At 40.6% G+C, this 18,771-nt stretch overlaps 1 protein-coding gene across 3 annotated transcripts in view; it reads right to left on the bottom strand.

Moving 5' to 3' along the window:
- tead4 (TEA domain transcription factor 4) overlaps nucleotides 1-17,553 on the bottom strand; it is a 29,088-nt gene extending 11,535 nt beyond the window's left edge. Inside the window, exons 1-5 of one of the 3 annotated variants that reach the window (XM_086207876.1) lie at nucleotides 17,195-17,553; nucleotides 4,090-4,154; nucleotides 2,212-2,283; nucleotides 674-808; nucleotides 286-329 (exon numbers count right to left, since the gene is read on the bottom strand). In XM_086207876.1, coding sequence (XP_086064002.1) covers nucleotides 286-329; nucleotides 674-808; nucleotides 2,212-2,283; nucleotides 4,090-4,154; nucleotides 17,195-17,201 — 323 coding nt within the window. In that variant the 5' untranslated portion in view covers nucleotides 17,202-17,553. The remainder of the gene's footprint in view (nucleotides 1-285; nucleotides 330-673; nucleotides 809-2,211; nucleotides 2,284-4,089; nucleotides 4,155-17,194) is intronic. The other 2 variants (XM_086207874.1, XM_086207875.1) reach the window with 2 other exon arrangements.
- Between the last annotated feature and the right edge of the window lie 1,218 nt (nucleotides 17,554-18,771).

Below are 18,771 nucleotides of genomic sequence, written 5' to 3'. Positions count from 1 at the left end.
GAGACAGGCAAGAGGGAGAGGCATGTTATGCACCGTCTCTGCCTCATGACCCCATCTCACATACTAATTGGACCGCCTGACCTCTAAAGACGCAGGGGGCAGAGTGGCATGCTGAATGTCAGGCAGCTGAAGACTTTTCTTTATAATTGCACGGATATGTTTTAATTTGTTCTGAGATATATTCCCTGACTCAAATTTGTATGACAGTTTTTTTTTTTAGCAAATCTCATTAGAAATGACTGATATAAAACACTGTACACTAAAAAATAAAGAATAGCAACTCACTCTTCGTGGCCTCCTGGCTGTCCTGGAAGTGCCCCGTGCCAAAACTGGAAAAATGTAAAGTGATAACTATGTTACACATTGCCACCATGACACTAATACTCACACAATTGTGAGCACACAACTGAATCTTTAAAAAGAAAGCCCCCATTTTATGTGCCTCTATTGTCAAAAAGACAAAAAAAATTCTATGTCAATCTCTATTTTTTACACAAATACATACTTGAAATAAGTGAGAGATACTGTGCAGTATATGTTTCTGTTGTAACTTCATTTTGCAGTTGCACTTTCACTAGTTCATAAATTTAACATGCACAATTATTGTAGTTCTAAATTGGCTTTTTGGTAAATCTAACTAAGATGGTGAAGGGGACTCCGGTCAGTGACTCACCCCACCAGAAGAGGGGTAAGCCGGCCTAGAGAGGCCCTGGAGAGCCATCTTGTTCTGGAAGGCTGTGGGTGAGATTATTTGGGCTGAGGACATGGTGGCCATACTCTGCATTGCCTTGTCTTTGGCAGCCTGGTCCTAAAGAGGGGGATAGAGGGTGAGAGTGGGACAAACAGACAGTTACGCAAAGGGAGAGCAGTCGGACTCCTTTTAAGTCTGCGCCCCACTTCACCAGTAACTCAAGTAGAGCCCTAAAAAGGGAAATGAAGGGCTGAGGCCAGCTTGCATCATCGGTGAATCCCTGCCAGGCAGAGAGCTGGATAAGGTGATATTACAGTCAAGAGGCTTTGAGTCAAGAGTTAAGTTTATTGCTTTGGCAGGGGAAGAGCCAGTGATGACAAGCAGCTTCTGTTGGAGGTCACACTGGAAGACAATGCATTCAGCATGGCGAAATATTAATAATTATGATCAGAATTGCAACACCATTAAAAAGGTCTGACATAGCGGCACAGTTGTCATTCTTGCGCTTAAAGTGATACACCTCTTGTTTCTGAATCCACTCCTTCAGCAGTTTCCAAATCACAGAGGACTATAAGTATTGCCACCCAGCCCTAATGGGCAAGGCCATGCGGTGCATTCTTCTCTGCAGAACTGGCTAACACAAGGGCATAGCTGAAATATGGGGAGGTACATGTGGTCGGGATCTCAGTTACACCCACCAAAGATGTATTTAAAAAACCTGTCACAGAGGCTAACCCTGTGACCAGCGCCGAGCCCTGCCAGCTGAACCCTCATGGCTTCCGTCCAAGGTGAGGGAGAGTCCTGTTACCTGCTGTGACTGTGAGTATGTGAGTGAGAAATGCAAACTGAGAAAGTACTGGAGAGACAGGGATGTGCAAGCTCTCAGCGTACCACATCGGAAAACTTTCATTGTGGCGCTTACCAAATGTAATACCTGCAAGGAATAATGCAGGGATTAATTTGTTTCCTCGACAATTGCATCTGCTCATAATCATACACAGTAAGCCTCTGGCTCACTGAAATTTGTTCACATTTCATCGAAATGTCTCAGCATCCCATTTAAAATCAGCATCAATTAGAATTTGCAATTAAAATGGCCAACTGTTTGTGCCTGAGTGTTAATAGAATGTGAATACATGGTAGTGCAGGGTCATTGGTGGCAAACTCCTTTAATAAAAATGAAACTTTATTATGAGAAAATAATATTGTATAACAGGTTTTCATCATCTTTTCATCTGTTGCTGCTTAACTTGAATAAAAAACATGATAACCGAAGCTGAGTTAAGGCACCATGATCTGATGAAGGTCTAGTTACAGGTCAATCTCTAAAATAAACATATACTAATACTGCGACATACCAATCACATCCTAAATTCAGACATTTTCTCTGGCGTCGTGTACATCACAAAACTTAATATCTGCAGTAGGATTTAGAAACATAGAGATTTTTTCTCTAGCAAAGACCATCAAGAGTATGAAATTAATGAAGTATATAGAGAACAGATAAAAGGTTGACTCACGTATCGTACCTTCAGCTTCACCTGGATCTCTCTGGCCTTCCGTCGTGCGAGAACCTGGATATGACTGGACACCTGGAGGACACAGATAACACAGCCAAGTTAAGAATTGAATTTACTGTAGCTCTTTTCCAGCTTAATTGGATGGTGGTTTAGTGCCTCACAGCAAGACAGATGTAGGTTTAAACCATAATCTGCCTTCAAATGGAACGTGTGCTTGTTTATGTGGAAGGTCGTGTACATGATCTGCTTCAAGTGAGCATCGTTGTGAAACTGTCAGTTGGAGATGTTATTTTTTGGGGGCTCGTCTAATGAACAATAAAATCAACCCAATTTGAACGGAACAGAGAGCAGATGTGACATTGCTGCTCGGTTTTAGGACTTCAAACTTGGTGTTTTTGCAGCTGAAAGTGATCGTATTTTGGTGAGACTGTAGAACTGGAGAGGAGCAAAGGGTGGATCAAAAAATGTGACAGCACCCCTACCTGCAATTCAAAGAGACCATGGCCTAAACATTATCTAAACGCGAGTTAAAAAATCCCCCTCACATACTGCTGTTATTAAAGGGGAAATGAACTTTACAGACCTAAATCATTCATTGTACTGGGCTGTAAACAGTAGGTATCAGGTTAGAAGCTTGCGTTCTGATGCAGTTTGCCAGGGGCATGGATTCCTCATAGGGGCTGATCCGTCCAAAGTAATGCAGGGGAAATGGAGACTAAATTGGCTAAACATGTGAGAGTTTGGCACCCTGTCCCCCTGCCTCTCCCCTAATGCATCCTCGGACATGATCTTGCCCCCAGCAACCGTGTACAGGAGGCGCAGGTTCAGAAAATGATTATAACTGAAGTCAATGTGCATAAACTGAACCAATGTGATATAACTTTTGTTAGTCGATGGGGCCTTGGTTTTTATGCTGTTTTTCATTTAAAATTTGTTTTTGCCATTTCCACTTAACCAAAAAACTGTGAAATCTCCCCTGGTTTCCAAAAGTGATGGACATAAATAACAACAACAATAAACCTACACACATGAATCAGTAAAAGCAAGAATTAGTCAAGGATATATCTTTTTCTGTTAAAATGGACCAATTAAAATAGTAAAATCTCTATGAAACAGCATCCATTCAGTAAAAACAAATCTGTGGACTGAAATGTGTAAAACACACATTATTTTCATTTAGATGTTCAGCTCACTGAGCGGTGACCTACACCACAGATACAAGGAGTTAAGAAATGTTAACTGACTTCAAATTAGAAACTGATGACATTGATAGCATTTCTTCAATTCAGAACAAATCTGTCTAACAAATGAAGAAATATATGTTGCTTCACAGGAAATGTAGTTTATTTAAATTGATATTTCTTATATTCTAGGATACAGGCATCAGATTACTGCAGTTAACCCAGCTGCTGCCCCTCTTCCTCTCAAACGTCTCTGATCCCTCACTGCTACATTCTCCTCTCATCACCAATCATTCCTTTTCCTTCCCGCGCTGACTCTGCCAGATGACTTAGCGGGGACCCTTTCAATCCGTATCCATCAGTACCCATACATCAGTCTATCCATATCAGATACCATACTCAGGATAGAGTTCCAAATCCCTCACCAATCTCATCTCCCATCCATATTCCACATCCCCAAGCTTCTTGCCTCATCTAACAACAACCAAATCCATGTCGTGGTGAAGAAAAAAAAACACTGACATTTGAGCCTATAGCATCCGTACATTGGGTCCTGGCCCTAAATCAATCGTCATCTCTTGCCTTCTGAGCAGAACGGAGAGGGGGTTGAGTGGTAGGGGGGCACCCAGAGTGTTAGGGCATCACTCAGCAGGAAAGGACTTCAAAAATGAGGGGGGTGAAGTTTGGGAGGACTCACTTGTTTCCTGGTCCGCGTTTTCCCCGTGCGAAGTTTGATGTACCGTGCGATCAACTCATTTCGTCCTGTAAAAAGGTCCAGAAAAAAAGGCAAATTTAATTAATTTCATTTGAGTTTTACATTGCATTCACAAAGTTGAAAGAAAATAAACACACAGTTGAACAACACTAAATAAAATGATTTCTTTTTGGATTGATTTTTGGTGTGTTGACGGGAAGGTGTTCGAGGTATGCAGGAACTGCATGTTGACTAGCACAAACAGAAAGAATGAGAAATTACAAAATGTATGTGTATATGTGCATGTATGTTTAGAAATAATTTAAGCTCTGCAGTCATTGAAATCCACTGTTTCAGTTATCAGCTTAAAATCTGTTTGTGTCCACGCCTGTGTGTGTGTAGCATGGATTGGTGAGTGTGCACACATCCATGTACCCAAAGCAAGGCTGTTAAGAGTGTCAAAGCTGAAAACCGCAAGTACAAGTCCATCATTAAGCATACACATCTGTCTGTGTGAAACCCTGCATCAGTCTGACCCCTTGAGTGCACCCTGTACTCATATCTCCACACTGTGGAGTGTCTATCTGTGCGCTGCCACTGCTGACAGACAGGTCACACTGGCAGAGCAGGTGGCGGCTGCAGCAGCTATGCTATATCCTCAGACCGGACTCGGGACAGACACAGTAGAGGCCACTGACCAAAGGGGGCCCAGTCTAGTGAGGCTGCCAGGCAGCTGGTGTGTGTGTCAATGTTTATGGAATATGCCTTTACGCCCACAGTAAATCTTTGCCTTGTTCCCCCCCACCTTCTAGAATCTCTGGTTACACTGAGAGCAATGGTCATGTTGCATCTTTCACCCTCTTTTCCCCAACATAAACCTCCAGAATCGGAAATACAAGTACACTGGCATCAAGGTGCAAATAACTGGACACTAATCAGTGATAAAACTGCTATAAAAGATGGAAAATTAAACGAAACTACTAGACAAATATTACCAATAGATTCTACATTGTAAATCAAGAATAACTGACTAATTGACAGTATGTAGCTCTATACTGCTGTCATGGAATGAAAAGTAAACTGAAAAAGTTAGCAATAGGTGCATTATTCTATTTTAAATGAATTATTGTAAATTAAATAGTTGTTGTTTTTTTTTATTTGGACTGTTGGCGGGACACAAAAGCAGTAGGCAGGCTAGTAGCACGTGTGTCAGTCTGATGGTCACTTCAACACTTTGGTTGAGACAAAAATATCTACACAGGTTTGCCCTGAGAATTCACGGTCACAACAAGATGATTCCTATTGACCTATATAATCTCATGACTCTTCCTTTAGTGCTACCATGAGGTTGCTATTTGTAGTACAGACTGAAATAGCTCCTCAACTACTGAATGAAGTGTCTTTCTTTTCTTACAATGTATAAAAAAATCCCCAAAAGATAAATTATTTCTTCAGTAATCGTCTGGTTTTTCCTCTAGTACCACTTGCAAATCAAATTTTTTTCCCACTCACTATTCAGTGAAACATCTGTGCTCCGACTGGATGTACTGGTACATTTTGAGGAGACATTAATGTTTCATAGTGCGTTTGCTTGTTGCACCAGCAGCTGCCTGATATCTTTTCTTGTTAAAGAATGACTCCCAGGAGAGTTGTTATTCTAACTTTTCAGTCAGTTATTATCAGGTCATATCATGCAAGTTTTGCTCTGTGATCACTTCCAAAGCTGAAAACATTATCAGCAGCTACAGCGCTGCATCGCAGTAAGTACTAATTATTAATTAAGAATTCAGGTATGCCAACACAATAAATAAAGATAATGAATGACAGTAGCCCTAAATTAGATTTGCACATTTGCGAACAGGTAATAAGAAAAGGGAGGACAGTTAAACACATACACGACAGTAGTGATTCATACAACTCTAGGAGAGCTGTCTCATCCACACGCACACACACGCACGCACGCGCACACACACACACACACACACACACACACACACACACTCATTCCATGGAAGAGTTTCCTCTGCACCACCTCTTAAACACGGTCATTTTTCCTTTGGCACCACATCTCTATGTGAATTAACACACAGATCAGTCACGACACACAACCTGGTACAAACTCGTCAGATTTTCCCCACAGAGTGACGCTTGGGTCATACCTGACAACGTTCCACAAACCGGTCAATCATGTGACCCCCAATGGTGAAAAATGGAAACTTGAACCCTGGCTGAACCCCAATCAAAAATTCTATCAGCCTATAAAAGTGGTCAGATTTTGTGCGGAATGCCAAACACTTTCTCGTCTATGCTCATGTGAATCTGCCTCCCCAGGATGAAGGTGCATTCAGACATGGGTTTTCACTTAATCTGTGTTTTTGTTTTTGTTTTTTTTTAATCATGTGCTTTTTCCTGTTTAGGTATACAAATGGCAAAGGGTCATCTGGAAGTTTCTCTTTCAGGTACTGCACATGGTCTGATTTCTGTGATAAAGAAAACTGGAAAAGAGTTTGCTAAAGTTATTAATTTTTTTCTTATAAATGTTGATGCTAATTGACGTGATTTTTAATTGCTCTATTATTTTCATATATATAAAGTTATACCTGGGTGGAAGCTTCTAATACCAAATTAACTAGAATAACATTGTTAACAAGCAATAGCAGTCTCAATTTCATTGAGTTATAGTTCATAGGAAAGCTACTGAATTGTCTGATTAGCTCTCACAGGCGTCCACACGTACAGTGTTAAATTATGACATATATAAATTAAAAATTCTCTGTATTTTCTTTTTATCTTTCAATAAATGTATCTACATCTCCTCACTTTGACTTATCTTTATATAATATATACATATTCAAGTAATTAAATTGATTCATACTGTTGGTCACAAATATAGACCCGTGTAATAACACACTGTAATTATCCTTTACACTTGTTATAAATAACCTTAACACAACATTAGATGCTGTTTGGAAGAATGCTCCTGGAGATGTCATCTCCAGAGTTTGGAGAGGTTTAAAAAAAGATTTTAAATTTACATTTCCAGGCGAGACAATATCAGTCAATCCGGGAATGAAACAGTTTTAGTTTTGAGAGCAAAAGAAGAGAAAAGTAGGGCTCGATATTAGTCCTTGTAAAGGCCACTTAAACACACATACACGCACCACCCCAGTTGTAGAACTGCCTTTGTGTGAGGCTTTTGTGGACTAAACCCCTCTCTCTCAAATGCCAGCTCCTCTGGTTTATACACACAGTCGCCCAGATTGACACAAAGTCACAAACACACTTCAGCTGTAGTCGAGGCATTCATTCCATCTCAATCTTATTTTCCTTTCAGGGCTGTAACTCTTCAACCGTTTAGTTTATCAGAAGGTGCACTCGTCCGCCGATTGTTTGAGTCCGTAAATGCATATTTCTTTAATTCCCCAGGGATTAAGAAAGTGTTCCACATTTCTTTGCAATCAAACTCTTGAATAGATGCACAGAGCGCCTTGTCAAAGTCCTCACAGCCCTTGAAATAAAAATGAGCATTAAGTTGCCAGTATCAAGTTCCTCACATAGCAGCAGCAAGTTCTTCCAGTTCCAAACAATTTATCTTCTGGAAACTTCACTGCGTGTACAGTAAGATGTACGTTGTGTGACCAATAAGGATTTTTTTTTTTTTTTTTTAAGTAGCAGACACAGATGCATGAACAAATCTCAACAGTCAAACACAAAACTTTCAGACAAACTCAGACAAATAGCTTTTCACTTTAGTCGCCAGACATTTGTGAAGCTCTGAATTTTTTGGGGGGGTCAAAATTCATCAACATGTCAATCATACATGGATCAGAAATTAGACTTGCAGAATTCTTCCTTGAAAATCTACACACAAGCCATAGGCTGTTTGAAAGAGTAGACAAAGACTCTTGATCTTAAAGTAAAACCAATGCTTAAGTGCCTGGAACCTGCATTGTCCCTAATGGGGAGCAGAGGGCAGGTTCAGTACTTTAACAAATTAGCATGATTGTATTACACAAAGTCTAAAATGACTCCAATTTGCACTTGATTTACTACCTCAGCGATAGTGATACACCGAGAAGCTCTGTTGCCATCGGAATCTGGTCGTATGTTTAAATCATCCAACCAACTAGTAATAAATATTTCTCACATTTATAACCTGCATCTACACACTGCACACGGACACTTCAGTTCACCCCAAAATTGCATTTTAAATTATGCTGAGCAGCTCAGTTGGCTAGTTGACTCACTGTGATACAAAGAGTGAAAATTAGGGAATTAGGGATTAAGGAATTATGTTTCCCCATTCATATTTTTCATATCAAGTGTAAGAATTCTATATTTATTCTACCTCTAACACAGCAAAGGGTAATTTTATCAATAGGATGCCATCCTCATTCAAATGAGCCAAGTATGTTTAGCAAGCATTTACCAGCTTTATTGTTCATTGGCTGTCTGAGAGGCTTTGCATCATATCAAATGCCCTGCCACTCCTTGTGTGGGTGCTCGGGGAAGGGCCCATCAAAAATACCCTCCAACACACCCATGAGATCAGAGAGGAGACTCAGTCACACACTGATGAGATCATGATATCCAATGTGAGTAGCCCAGACAGAGAACTTGGGCCAACCAAGGCTGCAAGACAGTCGGTAGGAACATTATACCATCTGCCACCAGGCCACAGTTTGATGTTTATCATGCTGCCAGTAGTAACAGACTTGTCTGGAGGGAAATCTGATTCTGGAAAGATTTCTCAAGGGCATAAGTGGCCGAGCATAGAAGCAGAAAGAGTAGTTGTTCAGATGAAATTGCTTGGTTGTGCAATTTTATTAATATTGGGGAAGTATTTCTGTTGCACGTAGGCACAATTACGTCTACTTATGTAAGTATAGTCTTTCCGTACAGCACTGGCAGCAAATATACAAACATTTGGTGATTTCCTGTACAGATTATTGGAGAAGTTTAATTTAGTAAAAGCCTCATTCTGACTAGATGGGCCACTGTTACAAGAACAAAGTGTATGTCATATAACATCTTCTAGTCAGGGACCCTTGTTATATGCCATACTCACCCCCCCCCCCCCCTTTTTGTCTTTGCCACCTTACTATTGATTTTACAAGAAAAGGAAAAAGTGCAAAATTAATAATAGTAATCCAAAATAAAATGTATATGATGATAGCATGAGATCTTTAAAGGGAATTACCGTTTGACTGTTGCAAACCCAAAAGATACGGAATCATAATATTGCTCAGAAACAATACACTTTGCAGTTTATCTTTCCTCAAGTGATAATTATCCCAAACATCCAATCCCTTTTTCACCTGTTTTCTTATTTCCTCTTTGGTACAGAGGTCACAGAGAAGTGGATATTATTAGTGAAGGCAGCCCAAAATGTCCCTTCTAAAGTCGAACCCTTGGCCTGGCAGCTCATAAATCTGCAGTTACCCAATGAGGCTGCGGTCATCACAGGCCTGGTCAGCTCTCTCCATCACTCTTTTCTCTCGCTCTCAGCTCAATGCATTCCTAACATTCCTATACAGTGACTGATCTGCACAGGGTCTTGCATCCATTGCTCCGACATCACCCGGTAGATCTGTTTGTGGATTTATATTTGTGTACAATAGCAACCCTATATGATAATTAATATTGTACAATGAGAGGATGAGTTTATCTACACGATCCACAGCAACAAATTAAGATGTAATCTCTGTGCTCTCTGAGCCTCATACTTGTGTATTCTACTCGGACTAAATAGCAGCTGTTGTCAGTAAATACAGATTATAAAGGTTGCAAATGGAAGTATTTGTATGTTTTTATTTGCATGCCATGCAGAGAGGGGAGATCCAACCACAGGAGACACATGTGGAGGTGCCTGTTAAAGCCAAGTGTGAATACACTCAGCAGAGTTGACCCCTTGTGATCAGATCACATCAGGACAGATCTTAATACCAGGTGTGTACAGGGCTGCAATGAAACACACTAAACCTGAATAGAATTATTATATATTTCTCTGGGTTTGTACATTTATACAATATTAGTAAGCAATTACACAAAATATATTATATATACATATATATGTACATATGGAGGGATATATTATATATACATACATATATACATATTTACACATATATATATATTTACACATATATATTTACATATATATACAAACACACATATATACATATATGTGTTTGTGTATATATGTATAAATATATTTCTTATATTATTTATATATATACACATATATACACACAGATGTATACATATTTGTACATATATGTGTGTATATACAGTGAGTTTTAGACATTTTAATGAAGAAATGTAACATAACACTGCACTTTTACAGGGACATGTCACACATAAATCTAGTGGTAGTCAGCATATCCTTTTTCAACATGTGAATTAACTTTTAAGCCTGTACGCTTAAAAATATGCAAACTCCCATACTCCCCGAGGACACATCTGCCAGCCATACGTTTCCTTCCGCAGCACACTGTGTCTACTCAGGAAAACAAGGGTCACATTTAGGCAGTAGGAATGTCTTGGCTGGGTGTTATTTCCCCTGTGATAGCCTCTGAATGCAGCCTACAGGACTCTGAAAAGACTGAAAATGACTACAGATCCCAACAATGAGTCAAGCACAAAGTCAGTGATGCAACAACCTCACAGATCCTGCATCAAGACATGCACTCAGGGTGTTTGATAAGCTCACCGGGTTTGTAAGTTCATAAAAATATATACTTGGTATGTATTTTTCCTCAAACATTTTTTTTTTTCTGTAAATCTAATCTGGAAACCAGAGCAATCTTTGGGCTCACCATTGTTTGCTTTTGCAGATGGCTCTGGCACCTTTCCCATTCAAACAGATCTTCAGCCAACCAGAAACTGGAAATGAAGATCAAAACCCTCTATTGACTGATGGGACAATTTCTTCACACAGCACTTAGGCAATGCAAGAACCTTACACGAAATATCAAGGGCATCGAGAGAAGATGCAAGAGACCTCACAAGATATTAATGAGAATGTAAACCAGTTATGTGTTTAGACAGGTGGCTGTCCAAGACTATCTGGATCGCCATCAGATATCAGATCAGAAATGTGGGCATAAATCAGTATTTTCTAAATCAATTCTATGAAAAAGAAGAGGCCAGTGTTAAGATCTGAGAACTGGACTGATGAGATCCACTGTCTTGGCTGTGGGTGAGTGCCTGTGGCCCCAGTTGTGACCCTATCACTGGTAATAGCCCAGTAGGAATATATTGTATCAATTGACAACTTCAACTCTGAGAAAGGAAATGCACGGAAGTAGCAAACATTCCTGCATGTTTGTTCCTTAAAAGTCCAAATGTATGCAACAGAGAAGATGTCAGGGGCAAGGGGCTACAAAGTTTAAGAACTAATTTGTGCATTTCATGAATGAGGGCCAATGTTCAAGCAGCAGAAGGATCATTTCTATGTATCTTTTTTCCCCACAAGCTTTTACGGTTGATTGAGTTGATTTGGTAGATTGAGTCATGCTAATTGAGTTGGTTTTAACAAAGACTCTAGACCTGATGTGAAGAGGAATAAATTCCACAGATATTACACTGACACAAAGAAATTGTCCAAATAAACTTCAACATATATAATCACACGCACACATCAATATATGCCTGGGCTGTTTGGATTTATCTTTCTTCGGCCTTGCAAATCTGAGAGGTGTAGCTAAATTAACAGCAACCGCTAAGTTACATTGGTGTCCCTTTTCACCTCATTCTGTGGTTTACACTGTGCGATACAGAGAAGAGAGCAGTGTGGAAGATGGACGGGGGAGTGTCTAGATTAGAGGGGGTTCCTAAAAAACCCCACGGGGAGCATCAAATCCCATGAGAGCGTGAAGGTCAAGAGTGCAAGTTCATTCTCCTGCTCATGTTACCCTGCTGCCTCTAAGGAACAGCCCCTTCAAGAGAGCCCATCAAAGGCTTGACAAAAAACAAACTAAAAACTGAGCTGAATCAACAGTAGTGAACAGAGATGAGAGTACAGAATTTTAACAATTATGATGAAAAATTGAAAAAACAAGCAGGGCCCACTATATTCAATTTCTGCAAAAAGACCCCTGCACTGTAGGACTGATCCTTTAAAACGTTAATGACAGTTATGTTCACAACTTGTTTCTGCTGCCCCCTAGTGGCCTACAACAACTTGTAACGCAAAATCAAAGCACTCGTTAAGACGATTTCAAAGAATCCCAGTAAAAAAAAATTGCCCTGGTGATTTTGGGGTGAGCAAATTAGAGACAAACAAGCCAGTGAGACAACAGGAGAGAGGAGAATCTGTAAGTGTAGTGGTAATGGTACTAAACAAACAACTCAATCTAAAAATATGTCGAAGCGGTCAAAGAAAAACACTGCTGCTTTCTCATCAATTTACCATGACAATCTGATACAAGATGTTTAATTACCTGTTTATCCTTTATTCAAAGATTTGGTTGACAAGGAAGACCTGGCTAAAAACAGCAGCAGCACAACAAACTTTCAACTAAATAAAAATATATAGAATATAAAATAATACAGTGAGACAAAAAAAAACCAATCTAAGCGGATAAAACAACTATGCACAAACAGCCTGCACTCAAAGATTTCAAAACAGTTCTAAACTAAATGACACTATGTTTCAAAGCCTCATCTCAGCCAGTAGATTTTTCCAAGCTGCAGTTGCAGAAACCCAAAAGGCTTCCCTCTCCAGTTCTGTTTAAGACTGAGGAATATCAAAGTACAGTTGTTCATGTTCCCGACCTAAAAGAGAGGAAAAAGGTTTGTTGTTTTTTTTTTGCAAAGTAATTCCCTATTAAGAAGGAGAAAAAAATTGTAATTAAAAAAGGTAATATGTAAAAGGTCAGTTGCTTTTATATATTTTCTGTCATTCTAATTTTGCGACATATTTATCCGGAGGGGAAACTCATTCACATGGTTAGAAAGACAAACCTTAAGAGCACAGGCTCCAAAGGCTTGTTCATAAGTCAACAGGTCAATACCGCCAGTGAATCTCACACTTTACTGGCAAAGTTTACACCCTGGCGAGAACTCGCTGTTGCTTTCCATTGACCTTTACATCACATTCTTAATGAGGATCACTTGAGAATCATAAAGTATATTTGCATTGCCCTACAAAAAAACAACAACAATGGGCTGACACGTTGCACAAGCAAAGCTTACTGAGAGCATGATTCATTTTGAGGGTTTTATTTGTTCTGAACTGCCCCCACTTACTTTGTTGACTTCATCCACCACACTAACAAAAGCAATCTCTCTCTCGCTTTCTTTTTTTTTTTTAACAGGAAGCAAGACCCATCAAATTTTTTTTTCAAAAAAGAGAAGGGGAAAAAAAAAACTGCTGCTCTCACAGATGTTAGGAAATCAAGTGTGACGAAACAAAACAGCTGCATAAAAGATGGTGTGGTACAAGATTTAGTGTTGCTAAATGAGTAAGAAGACATAATAAAACATGACCATTTCAATAGTGGCTTATAAATTAAGTTACACTGCTGCACATAGAGAGGAAAGATAATTATATTTACAATGCCACATTCTTCTGGTGAGAGTATCAGCACATTGGTTTCCACTGTACTGTAAGTTTAAGACTGTTTTTCCATTTTACCAGCATGAGGCCTATGGTCAGACCACAGGGCACGTCTCTCACTGAGCACCACACAAGGCAGGAAATGTTTTCCTTGGCAGATGCATGTCGAATTACCACTGGAGCACATAACCACCACAATATCCGTGACACCGTCCCTAATAAGTGAGCTAATAGGCCTGTTGAGTAATGTGCGCGAGGGCCAGCACTATGAACAACATTATGGGAAAAAATGTGGTGAATGTATGCGGAATATGGGATAAAAACATTCCATTCAATTTAAGAATTTACAATGGATAGAAGCACACATTCCTTCTGTTTCACTGCTTGGAGACTCAATATCATATTGTTTTGCAAAGAATGGCATTCATTCCTCAGAAGGGAATTCAACCCAAAATTCAGAGTATGTCGCTCACAGCCAACAGCCACATAGTTAGTGTGATGTTTTGTCTATGTGTCCATGTTTAGATTGAGCAAGGACATTAAATAACATTTTTAAACCAATCAAGTCATCACTTCGTCATTTCACGTATGCCTTTAAAGATATTCTCAGCTGATATTTGATTTGGCCACCTGATTTAAGGCCACCCATCAGCGCTTTAGCAACATTAACACTACTAAATACCTATAAAGTGGCCTTGCATTGATGGTGGTTGCTTGAATGACTTGAGTTGTTGGCCACTAGTGACCTCGGGGATGGTGATAAAAGTGGATGACTGAGTAGCTGCAGCGGCTGCAGAGATGGCCACTTGGTCTGCTTAGGGGCAATGGGGGCAGAGTGGGCCATGCACAGGTTCAGTCCTGCTTATTTTCCCCAGTCATAAATCTGTGATTGCCACAGTGCTGTCAGTCTGGAACACAGAGACCAGCTGGAGGTGAATTTAATGGCAAAGAGAACTACTGAGGGCAATGAGGTTGTTCATGAAGAAGAAAGATGGAGAATGATTCTGAAACAAGGAGATATGAGAGAGCTTAATCACAGAAATAGCAGGGGAAGTAAGCACAGAGTCATAATCTCGGCCACATATACGTGCTCTGGGGACAGGTGTGAGAGAGTTCCGCTGTGGCCTGAGGCTATGCAAGACACCACTGCCCACCTTGGTGTTTATTTGTCCACCCTCCTCTCCAGGCGCTCAAAGGGTAAACGTCTATTCTGGTTTAGGGTTACAGCTGAGCTGCCTTGAACCCCCGGGCTCCCAAGCGCACATGCCATTCCTGGCAGGCCAGCGCGCTCCCTGGCACACATCACCCGGCCCTGGCCCCCCGCAGGGAGAGAAAGGGGCACCTTTACTCCACCTTTCCACCACCACCTTTTCCCATCCAGCCTCCACCACCCCATCCCCTGACACAGAATGAGCCACCTGCCCACCAATGCCTCCACCCCCCCCCCCCCCGCCATCAACTATTATTTCAGGCTTTATAAGGGTTTAAGTGATGATCATAGGATGGCCATGACCTCAATAGGTGGCTAAGCTATGCTACGCTAACAGTTAAAGGAGCTGTTTGGCACAGCAACAAAACAAGGTGATGACAGACCCTGTCTGATAGCACCGCTACCTCGTCCACCCTGTTTTCCATCACCAATATCCACCATCAAACAGGCAGGAGGACACACATTGTCCACACCATTTGTTTCCAATCATCTTTCAGCAAAATGCTGTTGAGGAATGTCACCTTACCTTCACAACACCTGTTCATCAATCAATCAACCTTAACACACATAGCACCTTTCAATCAAATAAAAAAAAGACAGAAAAAAGCAGGATGAATAAAAGAGGGGTCATTAAAATAATTAAAACGCAATTAGCATGATTTAAAATTCTAACTTGTTACGTACAAAATAAGATAGAAGATATGAAATCAACAAAAAAATAAAATCGTCACATTTTGTCAGACTGAACTCAGAGGGACATGAGATGTACTTTTTATTGTGGCAGCAAGTGCTTTCCGCTATCACTGCCAGAAATCCAACCACCCAACATACTGACTCCATGATGACGAGCCAGAAATCATGATTAAATGCCTTATACTTCATCAGTTTTGCATCATAGATTATAAAGAGTTACCTAAAGTTGCAATTCTGCTTTGCATTTTGAGTCTCATAAATAATGTGGATGCAGAAATTAAAATCTGTATTGTGTGTATGTGTGTGTGTGTGTGTGTGTGTGTGTGTGTGTGTGTGTTTGCGTGTTTGAGAATGACTGAAGAGACTGTGTGCCTGTTTCTGACACATCGTGCTATCTTGCTGTACGTCGTGGGACCAAGTGGAGGTGACAGCTGTGCAGGAAACAAGAGTGATGCAAAGCATGAACACAAGGTGTGGTGGTGAATGTGTGTGTGTGTGGGTGTGGGTGTGGGTGGGTGGGTGTGCCTGCATATGTCTGTGTGGGAGGGAGTATGTGCAACAAATTGCCTGACAATATTAAGTACAGTGTGGAATTAAGGGGTGAATATTTGGCTGTTTGTGTTTCACCACACAGCAGATGCAGGTGAACTGTCAGTGGCTTCATTTAATCAAGCATGAGAGGAGGTTTGGGTACTTCAGCAGCTTCACTCATGAACTCAGGTTCATCTCAAATAATTATTTGCCACAAACCATCAGTTATAAGAACATGCAGTACAAATCATAACTGAGGTTAGAGTTCAACAAGATCTTCGGGCCTAAAGATGACACTGTAGGGTTGTAATTTACCTCCTCTACAGTAATGCAGTGCCATTGATTAAAACAACAAATCAAAGATAATGAGGTAAATGTTTGATTTGCAAACCCTGAATCCAACCTGTTTGGCTTCATGAACAGGTGCATGAAGGGTGTTTTATTAATAAATGGACTAAATAAATTTTCAGTTTTTAAATTAAACTGTAAAGTATATGTCTTATTTGTTTTGTTGCCCTAAATTTAGTTTGTCTTTAGGATCCGGGCGGATGTTTGAATGATAAGTATTCCAATTTTAAAAGGCTTTTTAAAAAGAGAAAGCCAGCAATCACATAACAACTAGAAATATTGCCTTGTGTTTCTACGCCTCCTGTTACCAGTCCAATATTAGTTTGCATCATGTTTGTCTACACTCAAACATGTAAGAAGCGCAGAGTGGAATTATATCTAATTTTTTCTATGAAAGTGCCCATTTTGGCAAAAATGGAACTCATCCTCATTTCCTCGAGGCGTAAGTGAGATAAAGGCCAGAAAAGTATTTTTGCACGTTATGATGACACACTGAAGTTGACCTTTCAGATATGAAATGTCATCCCTGTATCATTTCATACTATTGGATATTGATTTGAAATTGAAAAAGTATGTGGTTTCTAGAGTTATGGCCAAAAAACACGTTTTGTGAGGTGAGCGTGACACTGACCACCAAAACTGAATCAGTTCATCTTTGAGTCTATGTGAGCATTTGTGACAATGGACAGATGTTCTGACAATACAAAAACATAACAAAAAAGAGAAAAGTGACACAGATAGTCCAGTGAAAGAGGGGGGCGTACCGTACATCTTGCCCTCGTCAGAGAGGATGATTTTCCTGCGGCCACAGGGTGGGTAGATAGCGAGGGCCTCTTGGAAGCTCTGCTCAATGTCGGGGCTCCACACGCCCTCCGCGTCATTCTCCAAGGGTTTGTCTAGTGCGTCCCCCAGCTCCTCACTCCCACCCCTGGGGGAGGGAGCTGGCACCCACTCCGCAGACGTGGTGGGAAGATGGAAGGGGGACCACTGAGCAGGGGGTGGACGAGCAAGTGTTCGGGGTAGTTTAGGGCGGAAGAAGAAGTGGGAAGCTGCAGGGAATGGACCTGCCTGTACCCAATCCACCGATGGGATGATGATGGTGGGGTCAGAGCGTGGCAGAGTTGCCTGGAAAAGCAAGAAAAAGGTATAAATTCACAAGGAGGAAGTTTTTAAAATTCGGGTTTAGGGTTTTGTGAGATCGTCACATAATGAGCCCTGTGAAACACACACATAAAAAAGAAACATGATTAGGGATGCCAATTATGACACAGTTTATAAAAGAATTTGTAAATTTATATAAAAAAAAAAATTAGCAAATGACTGTAATGCAAATGTGGACTATACTCAAAGTCCCCAGAGTGTATTCCCAAATGACTCTGCTGATGACCTGACTTTTACCACCATGAAGATAATTTGCAGATTGTGGAAGGTCCAACATGGAAGTTAAGCTCATAAATTTTCACCCCAATACTGAAATTTAAAATAAATGTCAGTGAGGCTAAGTGACATCACTGATGATAAGGTAATAACTGCTAATGTTAAGACAGTGCATCGCGGCAGCCCCACAGCTGCTGATCCCAATTTGGAAAACGCAAATGAGACAATTAATTAGGTTAGTGTCGCCATGAAAACAAATAAGAGTGGCACCTAGTGTGGAGACGACAGCAGGGGGAAGAGGAGATGGAGGTGGCTGGGGGGTGCAGGAGGGGCCTAAAGTCAACAAATGAGGAGACACATTAAAGTGGGATCACCAACCACAGACACACATGCCAAGGAGGATCATACCAGGATATTAAGGCCAGGGGGCTTTTAGGTCGCCCATTTCTTCAGTACTATAGCTGACTGCATTATTAACCTTGCAGCTACTCAGCTGGAATTCCAGTCAGTGTTTGTCTCTTATTTTGGGTGGGCGTAATGTTATTGGAATAATCATTTAACTAATTAAATGGATTAACTTGAAATTCCATTGCCTGTTAATGAAAGTGGTGGGATCTACAGGCATTAGTGACAGCATGGGGATATTTTAGTTAAAACCAACAGATTCACATCCTGTTTTCTATTAACACGTGATTTTGTTTAGGATGTGCACACGGCGCCTATGCACTTGTGTGGAGAGAATGACATCAGCTCCACCTCTTCCTCTGGGCGGATGTGCTCAAGTAAAATGGAAATGGGCACCGGTGGTAGGACATGCTGAAGAAAGAGCGCACAAACCCATGAGTCAGTACAAACAAGAGCTTTGTGTTTGTCACTTTCCTGTCACTAGAAAACTAAAAGACCACTATGTCCATTTAGGGCAACAACAAGAAAAGCAGCGACCATTACGTCAGATACAATCCCA

This window comes from Aulostomus chinensis, chromosome 7 (genome assembly GCF_037954235.1).
Source record: "Aulostomus chinensis isolate RoL2024-O1b breed Wild chromosome 7, RoL_Achi_v1.0, whole genome shotgun sequence".
Classification (NCBI taxonomy): domain Eukaryota; kingdom Metazoa; phylum Chordata; class Actinopteri; order Syngnathiformes; family Aulostomidae; genus Aulostomus; species Aulostomus chinensis.
The sequence above is the reverse complement of the archived record's forward strand: the minus strand, read 5'-3'. Positions and strand labels throughout refer to the sequence as shown.